The sequence below is a fragment of the Wasmannia auropunctata genome, unplaced genomic scaffold, assembly GCF_000956235.1.
Source record: "Wasmannia auropunctata unplaced genomic scaffold, wasmannia.A_1.0 LD336069.1, whole genome shotgun sequence".
Lineage (NCBI taxonomy): Eukaryota > Metazoa > Arthropoda > Insecta > Hymenoptera > Formicidae > Wasmannia > Wasmannia auropunctata.
In genome coordinates, this window is record NW_012026821.1 from 1,381,356 (window position 1) to 1,402,649 (window position 21,294).

The 21,294-nt window shown below is 38.6% G+C and overlaps 2 protein-coding genes across 6 annotated transcripts; both read right to left on the reverse strand.

Annotated features, from left to right (window-relative positions):
* Positions 1-108: 108 nt before the first annotated feature.
* LOC105450060 (zinc transporter 2-like) lies at positions 109-13,065 on the reverse strand. Of its 4 annotated transcripts, none has more exons than XM_011689674.1 (8): positions 12,288-13,065; positions 2,794-2,975; positions 2,447-2,563; positions 2,170-2,318; positions 1,664-1,815; positions 1,040-1,253; positions 644-884; positions 109-382 (listed from the first exon to the last, which is right to left on the reverse strand). In XM_011689674.1, exons 1-8 carry the CDS (start codon positions 12,362-12,364, stop codon positions 237-239), a joined length of 1,278 nt encoding a protein of 425 aa, XP_011687976.1. In that variant the 5' UTR covers positions 12,365-13,065; the 3' UTR covers positions 109-236. The 4 variants fall into 4 exon arrangements, with proteins under 4 accessions (XP_011687976.1, XP_011687980.1, XP_011687979.1 ...); XM_011689678.1 differs by lacking the exon at positions 12,288-13,065 and adding an exon at positions 11,253-11,290; XM_011689677.1 differs by lacking the exon at positions 12,288-13,065 and adding an exon at positions 8,591-10,157.
* Positions 13,066-13,350: 285 nt separating this feature from the next.
* Positions 13,351-21,209, reverse strand: LOC105450061 (UDP-glucose:glycoprotein glucosyltransferase). 2 transcript variants are annotated; one of them, XM_011689680.1, is made up of 24 exons: positions 21,032-21,209; positions 20,495-20,711; positions 20,172-20,407; positions 19,912-20,094; positions 19,665-19,837; positions 19,372-19,567; positions 19,065-19,278; positions 18,744-18,964; positions 18,447-18,668; positions 18,012-18,370; positions 17,684-17,924; positions 17,417-17,608; positions 17,077-17,335; positions 16,884-16,992; positions 16,584-16,769; positions 16,295-16,501; positions 15,811-16,203; positions 15,656-15,670; positions 15,084-15,261; positions 14,812-14,994; positions 14,453-14,728; positions 14,218-14,334; positions 13,986-14,124; positions 13,351-13,894 (listed from the first exon to the last, which is right to left on the reverse strand). In XM_011689680.1, exons 2-24 carry the CDS (start codon positions 20,709-20,711, stop codon positions 13,857-13,859), a joined length of 4,554 nt encoding a protein of 1,517 aa, XP_011687982.1. In that variant the 5' UTR covers positions 21,032-21,209; the 3' UTR covers positions 13,351-13,856. The 2 variants fall into 2 exon arrangements, with proteins under 2 accessions (XP_011687982.1, XP_011687983.1); XM_011689681.1 differs by lacking the exon at positions 15,656-15,670.
* Between the last annotated feature and the right edge of the window lie 85 nt (positions 21,210-21,294).

The window sequence follows — 21,294 nt, forward strand, 5'->3', positions numbered from 1 at the left end:
CGTTTTGATTGCTCGTACGTATCTTTATATAAAGCTAAAAAAAAAGGAAAAAAAAGAAAAAGGTATAACAAGAATTCGATGTGAGCATGCATGAAGCATGCATATGTTGCTTTCGCGAATGAATCTCATTCGTTTCATTCGGTGGAGTGATCACGGAGACTTCTAAAATTATCTTCGTTGCACGTTGCGTCCCTTATATCCGCGACTAGGACACGCATAAGTACAATAGCGGTAACTTATTGCGATAGCGCCTTGCACTGCTTGCAGTTCTCCATTCGCTCGTTGAACTCCTCTATTTGCAACGTCATCTCGAAGAATTTGTATTTGTCGTGGATATTCCGCGTGGCAGTGCGCAAAATGTTCTGGGGGCTCGTTCCGGGTTCTGCGAATAAAAACATCGCGTTGTTTCAATAAAATAAATATTGTATCGCAAAATAATAAATTTGATAGACGATTATATAGGAGTGTGAAATGTGCGATAAGTTACAAATATGAGAAATATGTAATGATTTGAGAATCTAAAAATACGAGTACAGTTTGTACAGCACGGTCCGGTTATTTTAAGACTTTAGCAGCGGTTGCGCAACTGGAATGCATAAATAAGAAAGTACACATGTCGAATTGTATTTTTGGGTGCACTTACTTATAGCGAGATGCGCTGACAAAGCGGTCTTGTCGAGCGAGAGCGCCCAGATTCTAAGATTGTGCACCTTAACGACTCCGTCTATTTGCATAAAGGTATTCTCCACTTGCGAGTACTCGAAACCCTTGGGGATACCCTCCATCAAGACGTTGACCACGTCTTTAATAATCGCCACCGTGGTGAGGATAACTAATACGGAGAAAAGGAATGTACATATTGGATCCACTATGCTCCAACTTGGCTGAAACATATATAGGTCAATCGTACTTTGGAATCGAATTTTCGATAGATAGATAAGCCTATCTATTATTTGTTCAATTGATCACAAAAATGTCAAAAGAAACTTCTCTGATATAAAAGATCAATTAAGCTACCGACGAAAATTGAAAGGTATACCTTAAAATAAATGACTAATGCAGCGATGAATACTCCCACGCTCTGAATAAAATCACCCAAAACGTGGATGAAGGCAGCGCGTACGTTGATATTCTTTTTCTCCTTGAGATTATTCTCAAGTCCGTCTTCCATGTCATCGCTGTTATCGTGGCTATGCCCGCCGTGACTGTGTCCGCCGTGACTGTGGCCGTGCTGATGCAACGACAGGCCCATTCTGTAACGTTAAATTATATATAATGCATATATCTTCCCATAAAGCATTTAAAGATGCAAATCTATAATTTCGGAAATTTCACTGAAAACTGGTTTGTATCTACAATTTTGAGCTCATTTTTTTTATTTAAATTTAAACAAGATTTAAATCTCAGGCCATTCATGTAACTCGATTAATTCTCAAAGATTTCTCATTCATTTCGCACATTTAAATTTCCGTAATTCATATCGTTACTCGCGATCACATTGCGCAACAAGGGAACGCTATATAGTTTAACGTTACGTTATATACATTTGTTATTCCTATTGTTATAGGAACAATCGTGCACGGTATCATGTTACGCTATGCATGAATCGCCGTTGAGTCGCGCAGAGGATTAAATAAATATTGTCGTTAATGGTATCACTAACACTAGATTTACCGCAACACCAACTGCCGACGTGATCAACATCACCGTGGCGTCCAGCTCGAAGTCTTTGTGGATGATTCTTTCTATCGCTAGGTAGAATAATATGCCGGTGACCACCCATATTAACAGAACCGAAGTCAATGCACCGATGACCTAAAATAGCATACAGAAAATTTCCCATATAGCTTCACTTTCCATACGTTATAATATTTCTATTGTTTTACGAATTATATTGCGCTGCAAAAGAATTTCCAAGATTTATGCGTAAATTTTTCCGTGTATGCATTAATTTTTTTTTATCGTACAACTCATACATCACGAGTAATCCGAAATTAATTTACGGCTTTTAATTAAATTTACGCAGTATTTATTTCACGTATACGCCGCTATCACTAACTTCTACATCTAAAATATCTAAATTGTATTTATTTCTTGATAAGATGTAGAGCTCCAACATGATCCATTTTATCTTAATGTCCACGGAGAGGGAGAGAAAAAAATACTCACCTCCGCTCGGTACCAACCGAAAGGCATTTTTCTAGTGGCCGGTCTGCTAGCGACCCAGATAGAAAAGAGCGATATCATAAAAGACGCGAAGTCAGTCAACAAATGTGCGGCATCAGTCGCTATTGCCAAACTATTTGATAATACTCCGCCTAAAGAGAAGACAAACAAAAAGGAATTTGTACGATAACTGTCTGCTCTGCTCTTTCGTAAATAACTTGTACAAAAAAGAAAGTAAAGTATTCTTCATTTACACGGATAACGCATTTTGTTATATTACCGACGATTTCTGCTATCATGAAAATAACGCAGAGCACACTGGCGATCAGCAGCTTCTTTCGAGCTTTCTTGTCGATCTCCTCGTTCCTCTCCCTATGACAATGATCTTCCGGAGATACTAAAAATAATTGCAAGAAAAGGATAGTGTCAGGTGTTTGTTTAAAAGAAAGTGAGTTTGAAAAGTGAGGCTCGTCAAATATCAGTTAGAGCTATTTAATTGATACAGAAATTATATTCTAGTACAAAAAAATTTAATAGCGTTTTCTTAATCCCTTCGATAAATTTAATTTTTAATTTTTAATTTTCTCAAATAAGCATATAATTACATATTTCTCAAGAAAAACGTACTTGTCAGATTTTGTTGATAGTCCGCGGTTGTATTTTCGTCGCCTTTCACCACCGTACAACAACCTGATAGTTTTCCATGAACGCAGAAGATGACCTTCCGCGGTGACATCTCATTTTCCTCATCCTCGTTGTTATTCGGGGGAATGCTCGTCCCATAGCCATAAATCGCCTTGTCTTTGAACCTACAATTCATTATAAAATCCATTTCTATTTTACGCAGTTAAACATCGTTGAAATAACAAAGAATCAAAGAAGGTAGAAAGAATCATTTTTACAGAAGAACTGTTTGACTTCTCTGTAGATTGTTTTAACGCAGCCGACTTTGAGGCAAAATGAAATGCTACGCTTCTGACTATTTATAATTATTTATTATAATTTATTGTCATTTACTGTATTTATGTCCATAGATCTTATTTACTACTTATATTTTCAAACTATGAATAATAGTTGTTTATATAAAATATTTATATCTTTAGATCTTTTCTCTATTCTTCGCGGTTGTAAATAGCGCACGGCGATCGCTCGTTCTTTCCTTGCGCAATGAAAGAAAGTGATTACGTATTAGTGAAATAATCGCGTACACGGCTTGCCGTCGATGATTCGAGGAAAAAATATGCGCATCTTCGTAAAGTCACTCCTTTTAAATTATTATCTAATGTCGTGAATCGTCTCTTTCATCATGCTCGTCTTTATTGAACTTTTGGGAGAACGTCGAAACAATTTCGACAGCTTTTTATTTGTCAATCAATAAATCACGATATCGAAAACTACGTTGATCTCGTGGCTACCTCGCCCGCTTCTTGGCTTTCTTATTAGATAAGATTTACGGAGATATTCGTGCCTGATCAGTCGCGACGTGATAAGGGGAAGCGGTATAATTATCTATAGAACGAGAAAAACTCGGAATAAAGTCCACGTTGCATAATAAAAATAAAATTTTAACTCTTAACAGGATCTATTTCCTAACTAGAATTTTATGAGGATTTATCGAAAATCTGTAACTTTGACTAATTTTGTTTATTTGATAGGCTTACTTAATATTTCCTTTTTTTTTCGAATTAAATGCATTTATTTTTAAATACAAATATTTTTTAATAATCAGTATTTCCTAGACTTGTAAGAATATATTATACGCATTATAAGAAACATTTGTGTTCTTGATATTATTAAGAATAATCTATACTTCGAGAAAAAAGAAAGAAAAACTTGTAAGAAAAAAGAATGTAGAATATATGAAAAGGTATCCTCGCATCGCTATTTACACCCATATATATTTTTTTTATCGTGTCAAGAATATACATGTATTTTCACTCTATTCTAATTACGTAAGTAATTCCGTTACGAGCCTGACGGAAACATTTGTATGCATAATATGTATTGTTGACATTACACGCTTTAACGTCGGCAATATATTATAAGCGAATATACGTGACCAGTTCTTATCGACTTTGCTATTATCTATCAGCCAGATATCAATGATGCCGTGCGCAAATGCGCATTCGTCACATTCGCGCGTGCCTCCGTGACCCCCTGTCCCTAGCTGTGATTCAGTTACGATGACAATGATGCCGTGTGCAAAGTCACACGATCGATGAATATCGATGAAGATGAAGGCTATAGCGATATGTGTTATTATGCGTTCAAATGTATTTAAAAGAACTGGATGAAGCCGCTGGCTTCTGGAGGACAGATTTCTTCGGAACATTTTTTTATCATATCATTGTGTATATATACACGTGTATACACATATATACCTATACATAACATACGTATAAACATGTATACACACATATATAACAATATATAATATCTATATTTGCATAAATCATTTAATAACGGACTTCTATTCGCGAATTATAAAGTTTTCGATCGTTCGTTAAACTATATCAGGCTCATAATTTCCAATTTCGCGTCGCGAGTTACACCTATATATAAATTTTTTAAATCGTGTAGCCTTCTCGGGGACCGCGCTCGGCACGGAAAGGGAAGGCCGACCCTCGGGAATTCGTCCTTCCAACTAGACGAACGAGCGTGGCACGTGGTGACCAGATATTCGTGACGGCCTTCATTTGTTTAAAATCAAGGTGCTCGCCGGTGATCTACTTGTGTGGATTTTTGCCGATACCGTGGATGAGACGCGAGGACAACGCGAGGACTCGCGTCGATGCTTATCTCGAGCGAGCGACATACTTCCTTTCGCGACGTTCACGCGCGGTCTTGCTTATCTCTTCTTCTCCTACGCTCGGCCAGTCAATGAGGAAATGACAAATGGCTTCACAACTTTGTGTGGAAACTCCCCGTTCTACTATCATATAAACTACCAATATAGGAGAATAGGCATTTTCACACGAAGTTTACTCGCTTTTCGAAAGTCGTTGTTATTTTATTTGCGAAATACTCCTTATCACTCCACGACAATTATCTGCATTGCAGGATTACATGTATTTCGGATCGGTTGAGTGGCCTGCGGATTATCATCTGCATGTGCTCCTAAATAATCAGGTGCACCGGCGGATTAATAACTATACGTCGGTCGGTTCGCCGCTCCGTCGTCATGCTATCCGACACCATGTCAGTATTTCGTATTAATTATACTGTGATAATACGAGAACAACACGCTCGCCTCGTCAAGAGGGAGAGCTTCCATGGGCGTCGACAAGACGTTTCATAGAAAAAGTATATCACTGATACTAGAATTCTTGGGATTTTATCAATATCCTAATAGAAATATAGTCTAATCATGTTCTGACACCTTTATTAGCACCTAAAGAAATTAAAAATATCAAATAAGATGAAAATCTGATTGCTAGCTGAATGCATGGATAAATGCGAAAAATAATTTTTAAAATTGGTAATATTAAATATTAATTGTTAATATTCTGTCTGAGGGAAAAGAGTATTTTTTAAATATCCCGATATTGATTGTATCAGGAAGAAAATTCAAACTCATAGTGTAATCCTTGCGCATCGCGGCGCCTATGATCGTTTCAGGATCGCACGATCGCGATCGCACACGCGAGTGCACCCTTCCTCCCCGCGATAAAACATGATCGTTACACCGGCTGTAAAATTATCCACTTCACAAATGCCACTACTTGGCACTCGCGACTTAACGCAAGATAACGAGCATGCTGAACATAGCTTGACGGCGTTGATGACGACAAAAAGAAATAAGTTAAATGAATGAGTTTACAGGAGTAAAAGGAAGTCACAGTCCTACATTTTACCTATGCAACGCGAAAATTGCGTATAACACAGTTTCGGTTAAACAATCGTGAATTAACGATTCGTCCCCTCAACCCTTGGAAAGCGTGACGGGCCGATAAACCCGGATAAAAAAAAAGAAGTGGAAGAGAAAAAAAAAACTTGCGGTACATGCGGTTTTGCAGGTACGATGCGCTAACGAGAGAGAAACCCAAGAAATCAACTACAAACATTCGTCAAACGATCGTGCTTTAAACGGTCATTGATGATTTCTATAATGACGTTTGATTTAGCCGCGGGTCTTTAAAGAGGATGGTCTAGCAGGATTATCTGCACATACATTTGTCTCATATTGACATCTGGCAACTGTCACATGTAATTCGACTAATCCAATAATTTTCATATTTCAACGTTATAGTTATTTAAAAATATCTCTCCGTGTAAAAAGGCTGTACACGTCTTTGAACCTGAAGAAAGTACAGCTTCAGTATAATTTCAAAAATGTATCTAACAATAAGATAAGAGATATTAAAAATTAATTATTTTACTATTAGAATCAGATGACGTAATGTGTCACACGTGTCGTTGATCAATTGCTGGAGAGTGTACTCCTACTTTAATCTATCTCAATTTATCTTAAATTATTTAATGGATTTCACAAAATCTATTAAAATGGAAATATAACAGCTATAGTGAATCCATTCATGTTTTATGTAGATTACTTATAATAGGCTGAAAAAGGGTTGGCGACGCAAAATATTTCAAGGCTACGTTTTCCCTCAATTGTCTCAATTTATCTTAAATTATTTAATGCATTTACAAAATCCATTAAAATGGAAGTGCAACAATGAATCCATTCACGTCTTACGTAGATTACTAATGGGGCAAAAAAAGAGTTGGCGACGCGAAGTATTTCAAGGCTACGTTTTGAAGGTCCATGGACACCGCCGCGATGTTTTCAGGTCGCTCAAAGCTAGTCCCGTTATATTCCGGCGTTTGCTGAAAATACACTGTAATGAACAAAACCGAAGCGGGAATCACGCGAGAGTGCACTCCCCTTATCAGCTTTGCACGAGTAGTTTCTCGTAATTACGTAGCTGCTCGGAGTTTACGGTTTACGTAAATAATATTTACGTCATTTCATCCGAGTTCAATGATATTCATTGTAAATACCCGGCGGGAAACACCAGAAAATAGAACAACAATTTAATGAAAGTCGATCGTCAGCAGAACGCAACGATATCAAGAGGATGATCATATTTTTTTTTTAATGTTGGAATTCCATTTCACAGAATAAACGTTTGTAAAACAAGCTGTATAGACTATAATTAATGTATCAGAGATAATTGCGCGCGCGTGTCGGAAAAAACAAAATTCCATTCGAAGAAACTCGTGCATTACGTCCCGTACCGAGATTTGTGAAATCGATAAACAACGTCGGGGAAAAAACCTGTTTTATCATTTTTACACGAGAGAGACGATTATTGCATGACGATTCAATCGGAGGATACGTGCGATGTTTTTGTTAATGCTCGCGAAACTGCACGTCCTCGCGCGCGACCATTGTATTACAGATCCTGTGGTAAAGTGAAGGGGAATCGCGACCTTGTTATTTGCAAAGCTACAATGCACGTCGCACACGCAAAATTGCCGTGTAATTTCGGCAAACAGCTTACCGATTCGTTAATACGCGGAGACATTGTCCGAAGAAAGAGAAATCGAAAGAGGGAAGCTTTCTCGCCGCGACGACGCGACGAGTGTGCGAATGTCAAAAGGCAGCCGATTCGATAAACGGTGAGAATCTTTTGACATTCCGCGATGGGAGATATCAATAATTCGGAAACTCTCGAGGCCTCGACATTTTTTCTACAGGGACTTGCGAATATACGTGCAAAACTTGCCTGAAATATTTTATCGGGTGCTTGTGAATTGACTCCGAACGTGTTATCGAAAGACTTCAATGATTGACGACATTACTTGCGAGCGATGTAATCACTCGTACTCCCCTCGCAAAGCATTAATTTTCCCCAATCCGCTAGCCAACGATTATCCCACACTTTTCGTCTGCCAATATAATTCGACAATGAGAATATAATACCGTTATTGCAACACCAGTAGCAAATGTATTCCGAAAAGAGAGGAAGTTCGACACGCTCGATGCGCATGCGATCATCGGTGAAGATTAACGATTTTCCAAAAGAGAACCCTCTCAGAAAACAGCTTCCACTCCAATTTTTGATTCCTCCAGACACTACTCTCGTCGTACTTTCGTCACGTAACACCGTCATCTCCCTTCAGAGAGAAATCAACTCGTGCACAAGTTACGGAGAACAAATTATCGCGCATCGAAACGTCACAGATGCATCCCTCAAAGTGGAGCAAACCGAAATCCGGGATACGGAGCACAATCCGAGAGATTGACAATAGTTCCCTTCCCTTCCCTTCCCTACCCTACCCCCCCCCCCCCCACCCCCGGAGTTTCTGCAATCTTGCAAAATTTTCCGCTCGCTGGTCCCGCGCGATCTCTGCTTCCGCTCGCGGCAGCACGCCTGATGGCGAGGACCAACGATTGTGATTCGCGAAGGAAACTCACAGCTTGATCTTCTCGTCATCCATGATCGATCCCGAGGTGGAGCGTTCGCGGGTCCAGCCAGCTCGCGGTCGGTCGGCCGCCGATCACGCGACGTCGCCGTGTCGGTCTTCCTTGGACGGGATCCGCCCGGCGATCCTCCGTTTCGAATCGCAGACGAGTGCCAGGAAAAAAATAAGAGGAAGACGAGATCGGGACTCGTCCGAGCCGGAGAAGCGCGCAGCGGAGGCGGCGGACGAGGAGGAAGGCGCGGCGACTGATGCGTGCTGTAATCAGCGAAGTCGTGCGGATTGTCGTCCTCCGGACGATCAGAGGGACGCGGATCGACTGCAAACCGTCACTCGTCGTGTGAAGAACGAAGGCACGGAGCCGCGACTTGTCGCTCTTTCGGTGGAAGAGGGCCCGTGTTCAGCCCGGGTCCGCTCGTCCGGCAGATAAAAGATCTAACATTAGCGAAACATCGGTGTTTTTCTCTTTCTCTCTCACACACGCGCGCTCTCTTTCTCCCACTCTCTCTCTTTTTTTTATATTTTTCCTTCTCAGTCTCTCTGCCTTTTCTCGCAATCGGCCTGTCTTTATCAGGAATCCCCACTCGCTGATATAACGTCGCTCTCTCGTTCCCTTTCTATCTGTTCTCTCTGTCTCAGTCTCTTTCTTCTATCTCCATTTAGAGAAGATACGCGTCTCGTAATCGAGTCTTCGTTCCACGTTCACGAAATCACACAATTTTTTTTTTTTTTAGTAACCCTTAACGCCGAGGATCTTTGAACTCGTCCGGGGACGGAGAGAAATCGTGTTGAGAAAAAAGGAGCGGCTCCGATTCGAGAATATCGCTGATCGAGTTAGCCGCTTTTTTTTTAGACAAAGCTCTTTCCTCTCGTTGCACGTGGCTCAGCCTTCAAAGCTTTTGAACACTGTTCACATTTGGTATACCACTTTGATATATCTCGTATCTTGGAGTCCGACGCCGTGGTTCCGCACGTTCATTTCGGTGTCAACAGGTGCTTTCACAAGTCAGATCCGGTTTATCGCATCCGCAACGGATTTAATAGTCGCGCGTATAATTCGCGCGATTTATCGGCGCGTGTGGGTTCGATCGTCGTTTATCCCTCTCGCACCGACGTCTTCATCAGTAATCGCGCTGGCTTGCAGTATATACTCGTCTTATCAGTCTCGCTCGAGAATCTCGAACGAGACAGGGGGACCATCGGCGCGTTCTCCAAAAGACATGCGCTCGGCTCCCGTATTTAGTGCGCGGGATCGATGATCTTACGCGAAACGTCGATTTCGACCTTTCGCGATTCTTGGGAGAGAAAAAAAAATGAAAAAATTCCTCAGAACGGCGCTGTGCTTCTCAAGACTTCACCGACGCACGGAATCATAGCGGGAGATACCGAGATCCCGTTGGACGAAGCGAGTCTTAAGCGAAAGTCTACGTACGTCGAACACAATCGCGGATTACGCCGTGAATCGCGACTCGAGACTGAGCGAATGGTGAAGGTGAAATAAACACGCGGGCACGTTCACGTAACTTTCCAAAGAGGTACCGCGGGGCACATGTGATGCAGCAGCACGCGGCGACTCAATGATTTGCCCGAGCGCGTGCCGATCGCGCGAGGAAGCGGATTTCGTAATCGAGAGGCTTCTTCCTGCGATCGCGTTGTATGCTCCGACTGCGTTCAATTTTGACAAAGATTCTCCGACTCGATCGATAATCGAGCAAAAACCAGAAAAATATCGTGGTTTCGTTAACAATCCTTGTTGATAGTCGTTGCTTGTAAAATAAAGATTTCGAGGGGACATGAAAAATGTTAGCTTGAATAGTTTCGAAGGAGACATAATTGCACGGAAAAAGAATGTGACAAATTTGCATGAAGTAGTTTAAGAGTATTTCAAGCACCATTGAGAAAAAAATATCTTCTTGTTAAAAATTTAATTGTGCGATATATCCGGATAATTGTCTTTTTGGAATATTAAATTATTAATAAAGCAGCTACGGAAGAGACAATTCAAAATAAGATAAATAAGCCGGAACAGCACAAAATTTATGTATTCTTCTCTCTCTCTCTAAAAATAAATTTAACGACGTGAAAAATATTTGTCTAATATTAACTTTTAGTTGTATGATAAAACTCCCGTTTACTCATATCTCGACGTAGCATGAAAATGAGACAGTCGTCTTCAACGTGTGATGAAATATTAAAGATAAGCTGCGTGCTGTTACGTATTTCTTTTTAAATGCCGATAGTCATATGCATAGTTGTCATGGATTGCATCGCGCATCATTGATCAATGATGCGCAATGCAAATACATGTTTATGAGATACCCGGAAAAACGGATACGAGAAACGCGAGGAGGATACTTATTAAATTATCTCTACAACAAACTGGGTCTTGCTATCGCTTAAACACGATTACAGATGCGTAAATCACTACAGTGCGGAAATTCGCTTTATTCTACTTAATCGCACGACATCTCCGATTATCCAAGAACCCCATAATTTTGAGAGCATGTATCACGCGATTGTCTAATTGCAGTCTATTTGAAATTGAATCATTTGTCGAAAATCAAAAGCTTGGCAAATCTGAGAAATTATATTCCTTTGCTCGTGATCGCGAAGAATCTGAAAGCAAGAAGTATAAGAGCAATTTTGAACTTATTTACTCGTCGATGATGCAGAGGTCCATTTTCGCGAATGGCCGGTGGTGCTCGAACCTGCAGGACTACTGGCTTCCACCTGGTGCGATGATGTTTTGTAACTCTTTCGGCGGCACGCCGCGAGACGAGGGGTAGGGTTTCGTGTGAAACAATTGGACACTCGGGGTTGCATTTATACGCGGAAATTAACGTGATCCGGATCGCAAGAAAAAAGGTCGTCACACAGAGAGAACGTTGGACAGTGAGAAAGAAATAATGATATACCTATTATTGGATGACCTCCGTCTGTCTATCAAAAACTACGAACGCTGCCGATGATATAAAAAAAAAGCGTAAACGGCCGCAAAACTTTTAATGCTTGGTATGTCCCTGGTGTGGATAATTTAATGCGCCATTTCAGATTTTTCAATAAATTGTATTAGTACTGTAATTGTCGCTAAAAATTCGGTTGTCGCTAATTTGTAACTTCATTTCTGCTGACGATAGTCAAAGTTATATTTGCATTTTTATCAAGGTAATGTTTGGTCAATACTCAATAACTTGCTATCATAATGGATTTCAAATTATAGATAAGCAACAAGGCCATTTAATATACAAGTTTTCAAAAAACAATGAATATTTCTGTTACACGTTACAAAATAGTAAATTAAATGCAAAAATAAATTTTAAATTTACATTTTTCAAATTAGGGATTTAAGCAAATTTATTTTTCTCTTTCAGTATCGTTTTAAATTATTTCAATTATATACTTTTTTTTTCAATAAGTCGTTGACAACAAAATTGTTCCGATAATAATATTGTGCCAAATGTCAATTACAAAAGTGAAATACGGAAATTTTTACGTAATTTAAGGATTATATTTAAAATGCATATTATTGGAATAATTTTGTTGTAAAGGATTTATTAAAAAATAAAAAACGAACGTTTTTATCGCGCAATTATTAAATGCTCGTGGAAACACGTGTCGTGTTCCGTTAAACGAGAAATTCAAGAACGAATTGTATCCCGGCAACATCAAAATATTATCAAAGCGAGACTTACTCGTTGGTTTTGTTGTTTTGCTCGACGACGACAGAGAGAATTTCTATGTCGGCGGCCTTATCTCCGCTGTTTTCCATGTCGCCGTGAATTTTCCAGGCGGATCGTCGCCGAGGAGGAGCGCGAACGACACGGGCGTGCGGGCATCGAACAATTGACAGAAGCCGACCGCCAAGCCGACCGCGCAGCCAAGGCAAGGCAAGGCAAATGCGGCAGCGCGGGGTTGCTATGCGTCGGGAGATGTCATTAGTGCGTGGCGGACTGGCGCTCTCTCTCTCTCTTTCTTTCTCTCTCCTGATGTGTTTATATAAATATTATTGAACAAAGGGGACGCACGCAAGACAACGACCCGGATCAATTCATCCGATATCTCTTCGTCTCTGCGAGAGCCGTCGATAACGGCCGTTTCTGATCTGATGCACAGATGTCTGATGACAAGTCCACGTTGTTTTGATTTCACGCGTCCATCGATCCACGTACGAAATAAAACGGAACACGATAAACGACGATAAAACGCGCTTTATCATGAGAAATTAGTCCACTTCGCGCGACCTCGCGCCTCGATGCTCGGTCCTCGATTGAAAGATGATCAATGATGGGATACAATGATTTCAAGCCTGCTTCGGTCGTTGCTCTATCATTCCCATTCGAGATGCTCGAAATCGTAGAATTGTTGAAATGTTTGTTTTACTTTATATCTTTGTCTACTAAAACGATAACGATGGGAGACACAATAGCGCTGATAACGCAGCCCGAAATGTATCAAATTTCTTCGCTCGCCTCGCTCTGATTCTCTTCGCGGCCGCGGCGTTCAAAATAAATTCCCACGAAAGACACAATCGTCATTAGCGCATGCAATGATCCGTGCTGAAAAATATATCGCAAAAACTCATTATTAAAAATGAGAATCGGATTTTCTGTAATTATAAATAAATTTATCGGTACATAACACTTGCATGTACAAACAAATTTAGTTAAAAAGTCGATAAGCATTTTAACTCTAACTCTAGATTTTCTCTTCTCTCTTTCTCTGTTACACCAAACAGGAGAAAATATCAAAGATATCTTACAAATGTTACAAGTTTATTTCTTATAACTATCATAGTAGACAATAATCAATCACAATTGGCTTAATAACATGAACAGAACATCGTATTCACGAGTAACCAGAATACTGTATCAACAATTACGATTATTGGACTCTACTGACTTCTTGCTTCGACTTGATCTAAAGAAGTTAGTAGTCTCGCGAATTCGCTATATGAAAAGATAAGATTGAAATTTGAAATCCATAATTTTTGTAATTCTATACGAAGTATGGATTTAATAAGTAACAAACCTTTAGCTTCCAATATATCCTTATTTTTTTTATGAGTTTACACGAGCACCAGTGGCAATTATTTACACATATAGTGCCAAATGTCAATTACAAAAGTGAAATACGGAAATTTTTACGTATTGATGCTTCTTAATCTAAAGCGCAAAAATTTCTTTATACAGAACTTTTTATAAAATTTTTTCGACAATCTCGGGATTCAATATATCCCTCAGATCGTCGTATATAAATGTAATTTACAATTCAGTGTGGCCTGAGACATGATCAACAGTTTCTGAAACAGAGAAAAGAAATAAACATCTCGTGAAAAAAAATATATACGCATATATATACGTATATTAAAAGACATATGGCGGGAAACATACCACTGTCTTTCTCCGTCTGCCTGTTTGCATTTTCTACTTTCTGTTGCAGAACTTTAATTTCTTCATCGTAACCCACCCATTCGGGTAAGATACGCATAGCTGCTTGTAATTTTGCTTCCTTAGTCATTGGATTATTACACTGTAACAGAAGAAAAAGACACATTACTTAGTAAGTCTCAAACGTTAAAAATATTACAACGTTATTCGTTTTTGATGAGATGCAAATACATACTAAATCTATAGTTTTGGCGTTTTTCTTGGATGCATCGTCGCACCACGTTTCGCACCATAGCCACTCCTGTGGTAGTGTCTTGATAGCCACTTGATGGATCATATTGTTAGGCAGATCCTGAAGACATTACCGTTTATTATTTTATAAAAACGTAAAGGAAGTGACAATTAGAACAATTTAACAGTATAATATCCTTTATATTCTTATAAATATTAAAATTATTCGTGTCACATACTTGATCAAGATTCGATAAGCTATTTGGATCTTGGCTCAACGCCTGATACTGTCCTCGCAGCCTGTCTCCGGCGGCAATACGACGGAATCGTTTGAGATCGACCACATATAGCGCGCTAATGTGGTAAGCACGGCCCTGCAAGTGATTTCTCCAATATCCTTGCTTCCAAAATCTGAAGCCGTCCATTTCGATTCTGCTGTCACAGAACGGCGTGTATGCGTAAGGTGCGCCGCCGAGATCCATAGTTGCTAGCTCCTTCAAATCCGCTCTTACTACCTGTACACAAATGATACATGAGAACCGCGTAAAATAATTACGAACAAATATTTATATCGCTACAGTTCAAACAATTTATCTACCTGATCGGCGTCGACAAATATTATTTTCTTAACCCCCAGCGGGAACAGCACGTCGAGGAACAAGATTTTATATCCCCAAATAGTCCTCTGTTTCTCAGTTTGTTGGTGAAGCCAGCGAGGCCATTTGTATTGAACAAGTTCATACTCAAAGCCATATTCCTTAGCCATATGTGGCAAAAAGTCCTGTATCACAAGAAAGACTTTGTCATTTGTTTCCGTAATCATTAGAGTTAACGAACAAGATTTTATTACTATACGCCACAAACGTTTACCTTTAGCGTTGGTGAAAGATAATTTTTTAAGAACCAGAATTTGACAGGCGTTTTAGTGTGTTTAATAACACTTAGCATCATGATCTTCAGGAATCTTTCATATAAATGGCCAGAGGCAAGAGAGAAGATATTTAATTTCTCATCTTTGTCTTCATTCTCGTCTGTCGCCGTAAACGTCCTGGTTTGAGAAATATAGCAAAATATACATAATATTTATTGCAAACTAGTTATGATTTAGCTATTTCATATCAGCCAATAGGTATCCCAATTAACGTAAGCTACATTATCAAAGCAGTGGTATGTTAAGTCAGTTAATAGGACGACAAATCGAAGACAAGAACACATATTGGTGACTTGGGATTACAGTAATCAATGTGAATAAACTAATATAACGATTCAATATATTTCAAGATTGTAGATTAACTGGATGTTAGAATTTAAAGCCACGAATATGTTCTCCGTTAATGCATAACGTATTTACGCCTGATTTCTTTGTGGGGAGTATGTGTATGTGTGTACTTAATTGTAGAAAATTACGGATGTACTTAACTACATAATAATGAGAAGCTTACCAAAATTTGGCAATGCTAAAAAAGAGAGAACAAATAAAAGTTAAGTTCAAAGGAAGCGGAATACCATGCTACACATGTTAAATACTAACACCCAGCATTAGGAAATCGTTGAAACACGGAATTTGAGAGAGAGTAATACGATCGATCGAATGTACCTAGAAATGGAGTTCCATAATCCAGAATCCTTCTCGTTGTCCGACAAAAGATCCATCCCCGCCTTGTCCGGCTTCTTGGAAACCTTCACTTTCAACACGTGACTCCTCAGAGAACTTATCAGGACTTTCACATCGTTGCCGTTCTGAATAACGTCCTGCCCGTCGACAGTAGTAAAGTCGTATATTTCTGCGGACCGTCCTTGCCGAAGTCGCAACACCCATTCGCCTGGATTTGCCTTGAGTTGGAAATACCCTAGATTGGCCATTACAATAGTATCAACCATCACAGGCTGTTTCTCGGTGCCCAATGTGAACTGAAGGCCTCTCGGTGGATTCCCCATTACCGCTTCAAAACAGTGACCCTCGAGCAGCAAGTATTCTAACTCGAATTCACTGCAAGTAATACGAAATAAAAGTCGGTAAAATTAAAATCAAACTTATTTGAATCAAATTTATAATAAGATTTATTTTTTAATATCTTTACCTGTGTACGCCCATCGCAACATTATCGAGCTTAATGTTATCTAAATCGTAAACACTGCGAACTACTTCCACGAGCCAGTTCTCAGGTGCATGAATGTATTGCGTTAATAATGACGAAGTTGGAAGTTTTGTGAACTTGGCGATAGAACCACTGATATCTCCTTCTGTTGTGAACTGCAACTCAGATTCGAGCACAAATCGATAAAAACTGCAATAAAACAGAAAAATATATATCTTAATTTACAACAAAAGGAAAAGAATTATGAAGAAACTCGAACACATTACTTTACCTCTTTAATGGCATATCGCTATTCTTGTCTACGCAGTTCAAAAATACTTTTATATTGCAATTTAAAGCTTGCTGTAGCGTTTTTAATATTGGGCCTAATTTTTGAGCACCACGTGAAACTGGATCGACAATGGCGATAAAGTTGAAAGCAATTTCATCGGAATTGGTTGCTGGAATTTTTATGACGCTGCAAAATAAAACAAACGGTCTTGAATTTAACGTATATTCAATAATATATTCAAATTTTCGTATTGCGTTAATTATTTAGTTTTTACTCATACATAAAAAATCATTATTTTACCTGTGATCATCTCCATGGAAAGGAACATCATACCGATTTCGAGTTTGTGGACGTGGCACCAAGAGCGAAGTGATCTTCATAATCGTATCATCCGTAATATCACTCTCTTCTGCATAATTAATTACAGACATTTAATTATTTTTATCACACAAATTAAAATAACTAACTTTTTAAGTAATAAATCATAAAATACCATATTCATCTTCATTGAAGATTTGATCTTTTATCAATTTCATAAATAATTTCTCGCCATAGGTGCTTTGACTAAATCTTTCTAATAAAGAGAAGTCTTCATTTGTAAATTCTTCGTTGTTATCCAAGGGACCAATGATGCGGCCATTGCACAAAACTGCTCTTATTCCTATCTCCATGTTTAAAACGGTTTTAACGTAATGTTGATGTAATAGCAACATCGAATTTTGATCCTTTAAAATTGCTGCTACAGACTCATCCTGCAATAAATCAAAACATTAATAAAATAATTTTTTTAGCAAATACATATGTATGTACCACTTAAAGACATTATATCTTACCTCAATCTCAAAGTTACTATCAGCAATGAGAGCTGCATTTTCTTCTTTGAGGATTTTACGCATGTAAAGTATAGCCTTTTCCGGTGATAATGCACTTATTACCGCAAGCACAATTTTGTTAATATCAGACTTTAGATTCGCGTCATCTTTCGCATTAATAATAATACTAATTCGCGCATCAGTATTTGATTCCTATAAAAAGATAAATTTTATATTTTTGCTGTTTTGTGTGTGTGGCATGAAATATAGGTCTACTGAATTACATACCACATATTCAAGGGCTTCTCGTAATAATTGTCTGCCAGCCAACGATTTCAAATCAGCTACAACCCAGAAGGAATATAAATGACGCATATTACGACGTGGTACAAAGAGATAATGCATTTTCTTCATTAAATAAGTTGACAGATTTGGAGAAGTCCATTTAGTATAGTCGTCATCTTCAGGAATTGTACCAATTAAATTTAACCACGCATTCTTGTCCACCTTTAAAATACGCTCGTTCAATCTAAAAATCGAAATAATCAATGCACAACTGATTGAAACCTAAATTTACAAAGTCAATTCAAAGATTTTATTTTAAGTGGTTACATACCGTGGCATAACATTTGGTTGGTTCATGAGAAAATCAACAATGTCGTCTCCTTCCGTCACTTCACCTCGATACACTGCTTTTTGCAACATAGGTGTCTGCGACATGATAGTAGATAACACTGCTTCCTCGTACGATTCAGAATTGATCTGATTAGGCGTCAAAGGAACACCGTTCAACAAAGCTTGTGGGAATTTCTTGAATCCACATCGTTTTACAAAGTCGCTGGCTAGATGCCGTCCTACATCGTATTCGGACTCCTCACCGAGAATATAAGGTACACTAGCGGACGAGTCTTTGGATCTGATAACTTTTTTTACATCATCCACGTCAGCACCAGAAGGCCCGATGTAATTTCCTAACTGGAGCAAAAATAAATTTTATTTATAAATGTTTTTAAATAAAGACACATAAAAATGCTAAATATAAATACCTTACCTCTGACAAGAAATGTAAAGCCTCTTTCGGACTTCTAGTGTCCGCAAAATAGTGATACGCATTGTTAACCGCGACACTGGCATCCATTAAACCTGTCACAGATGTATTGTAATTTGTCACGAAGACAAATCCTACCCTCAGTGGCGCAGAATGCGCATAGAGAGATTGTGCTAGAGCTACGAGTGGCATGGACTCTTCATTTAGAGGATCAATAATTAATACCTAAAGAAAATTAATGTATTCATTACTCCACATATAAAATAAGCATTTTATTATTTTTAATTTAATGATACTAACCAGATTATATAAATTTCTCCTAATATTTCTGAGCATGCCAGGAAACGTTGGCCGTAATAATTCGGTTAACGACGGTGACCAATTACTATAGCGTGGGTCATTTTCAATATCGTTGATCCAATTAATTGCAGAATCTCTTATGTCCATTGCGAAATTTTGATTATCCGTGCTTCCAGATAAATCCAAAGCTAACAATTTACTCATCTTTTTGTTACTAAAGCCTGAAATAATTCACAAAAATATAATCTTTCAGCATATATAGAGTTAAATATATTAACAATCTAATATTTACACAAACATAAAACTGTTTATAAATCGTACCAATTTTATGAAGAGCTTCCATCACTCGTAGCTCACTCCTTAAAGATTCTAAAAGGGTTAAAACATCAATAGCTTCTAGATCAAAAAATAAGCCATTGATGAAAAGCGCTGTGTCAGTTGGTTGTATATTTAGACTTGCCATGAATATTTCCTGATTCAGCTTCATTTCCTTTTTCATATCGCTATTTACTTTAGTTCTAATTAGCGATTTTGCCTGTAAAACCAAAATAAATGAACTAAATAAGTAAACTATTACATATATATATATAGTCACTCATATAAATACAGAATTCATTTTAATGCGTACTTGCATAGGAAAATTCTGCGATATATCAGTCAGAATGTTTAATGCTTCTGTAGAAGGGGACTTCATTATCCTTTCAGCTGCCTGATGACTCAGTTCTTGAAACTGCCATACTTTAAAAGCACCGATCTCATGACTGGTCTCCAGTAAATACGTCTGTATTTTATCCAATTCAGCTTGTTGGTCTGGATATAATTTCCTGTAAAAATAGCATATTACAATGTAGTGATGCAAAGTAAAGATAATACGCACAGACACAAAAACTGAATACTTTACGTTCTTACTAACCACCTTACTTTAAAGTCATAAAGTTGATCCCCTCAATTTCCTCCATGCCATCGTTTGCCATTTCGGAGCTTTTCCCTGTATTGTCTTTAATATCGGAATCGTCAGTTGCTTTGTACTCTGTAGATTTCATTTGCAACTCTACACCATAACCTGATAAACGCAATTTCTTATCCTCTCTCTCCTGTAAATCGATTTCAAATGTAAGAAACATGATTCTCCATATGACACATGATGTCTATGACATATTTCTATTACCTTAACATAATGACGAAGAATGTAATTGATCCCTTTTGTTTCTGCTATGTTCTTTAACTTTTCATGAAAATCGGTAAACATAGGTGTCCCAATCTGACCATACAATATCATTATTTTATCAGATTCTGAAGTACTTAAGTATCGATGGTCTACGTCATAGGTATCTATAATTTCCCAAGTATCCTGGAAAACAAATAATGCAATTATGCACACGTGAATTACATCCATGAATTACATGAGATGGAATATGATGAACCAACCTGCTCGAGCAATCTATCTACATCTTCTAAAGAACAAGTAAATGTTCCGCCGACGTTGACAACATTGTTGCATCCGTACGAGGAAACATTTTTATTCACAGCCATTTGAGAGAACATTTCCACACGTGCGGAATAAATACGCAAAGACAATGCTAACTTAAAAACTGCTATTTCAGATTGGGACAGAAACTTTTCGGCCAACTCCAGAATCACGTCATAATTCTCCTTTTGCGTAGCTGTTTGGGATAATTACAGAAATTGAGTGTGGTGTACTGGCGTACTCTCTCAATTTTCAATTCACATTCGAATCATAACATAATTACCCAGTACAAGATTGCTAATCCTATTGGAATACGAATCAATAAATTTCCAAAAGTAACTTGGATTTTCATCGCTCAGATACTCAGCTGCCTCGAGTACGAGAGGTGTTTCGTTCCATTTGGCATTTATTAACGTTGTCACGTATTTGTTGATCTTCTTGTCGGCTCCAAGTTGACTGGAGCATAACGAAAGTATGTAAAAAAATATCAGCCCCTTCATCTGCAACAAATAAGAAAGGAATTGTCAAATACGTATTGTCAATAAATTATTGCATTAAGGGTCTCCGTTGTCGGTAACATTCTAGCGGCAAGAGATGCGTTTTTAGGAAGGCTTAGGTCACGCGTCTCGTCGGCAAAAATTTTGCGAATCTTCACTGAGACTCGCTGCGAATCGCATTTCAGTACGCACGTCGAGTACAAAGGACGGATTATATTCCCGACGCCGTACGTGCGGCGTCTAACGATGAACTGATAAGCGATATCGCGGGGCTCGCGAGCTCGTCGACAATTAGACAAGGGACGCCCGGACACCTTACGTACCTCCGAAAGAGTTACTAAAGTAAGATCTTAGCTACAAAGAATGCATTGATGACTATTATAGCCGATCCATCCAGCGCGCGTGCCACATGCACAATATGTATATCTCGGAACGATCGTGTCTAATGAGCAATTTATCATCCGGCGAATTTCAGATGACGTATCGTCGTTCCGGGCGCTGGGGACGATTAGAGTCCTAGATTATCAGAGAAGCGCGACCGGCTTATGGCAGTATCGCAAAAGTACTAGAAAATATTAAAAATGAC

Coding starts and splice junctions, on each gene's coding strand:
- LOC105450060 (XM_011689674.1), bottom strand. CDS start 12,364: ATGGAAAACAGCGGAGATAAGGCCGCCGACATAGAAATTCTCTCTGTC. Junction 2,564..2,793: donor CTATCAACAAAATCTGACAA/GTACGTTTTTCT, acceptor AATTATTTTTAG/TATCTCCGGAAGATCATTGT. Junction 383..643: donor GTCAGCGCATCTCGCTATAA/GTAAGTGCACCC, acceptor TTTTATTCGCAG/AACCCGGAACGAGCCCCCAG.
- LOC105450061 (XM_011689680.1), bottom strand. CDS start 20,711: ATGAAGGGGCTGATATTTTTTTACATACTTTCGTTATGCTCCAGTCAA. Junction 19,838..19,911: donor TTCTTCGTCATTATGTTAAG/GTAATAGAAATA, acceptor ATCGATTTACAG/GAGAGAGAGGATAAGAAATT. Junction 17,609..17,683: donor GAGAAGCCCTTGAATATGTG/GTATGTAATTCA, acceptor ATCTTTTTATAG/GAATCAAATACTGATGCGCG.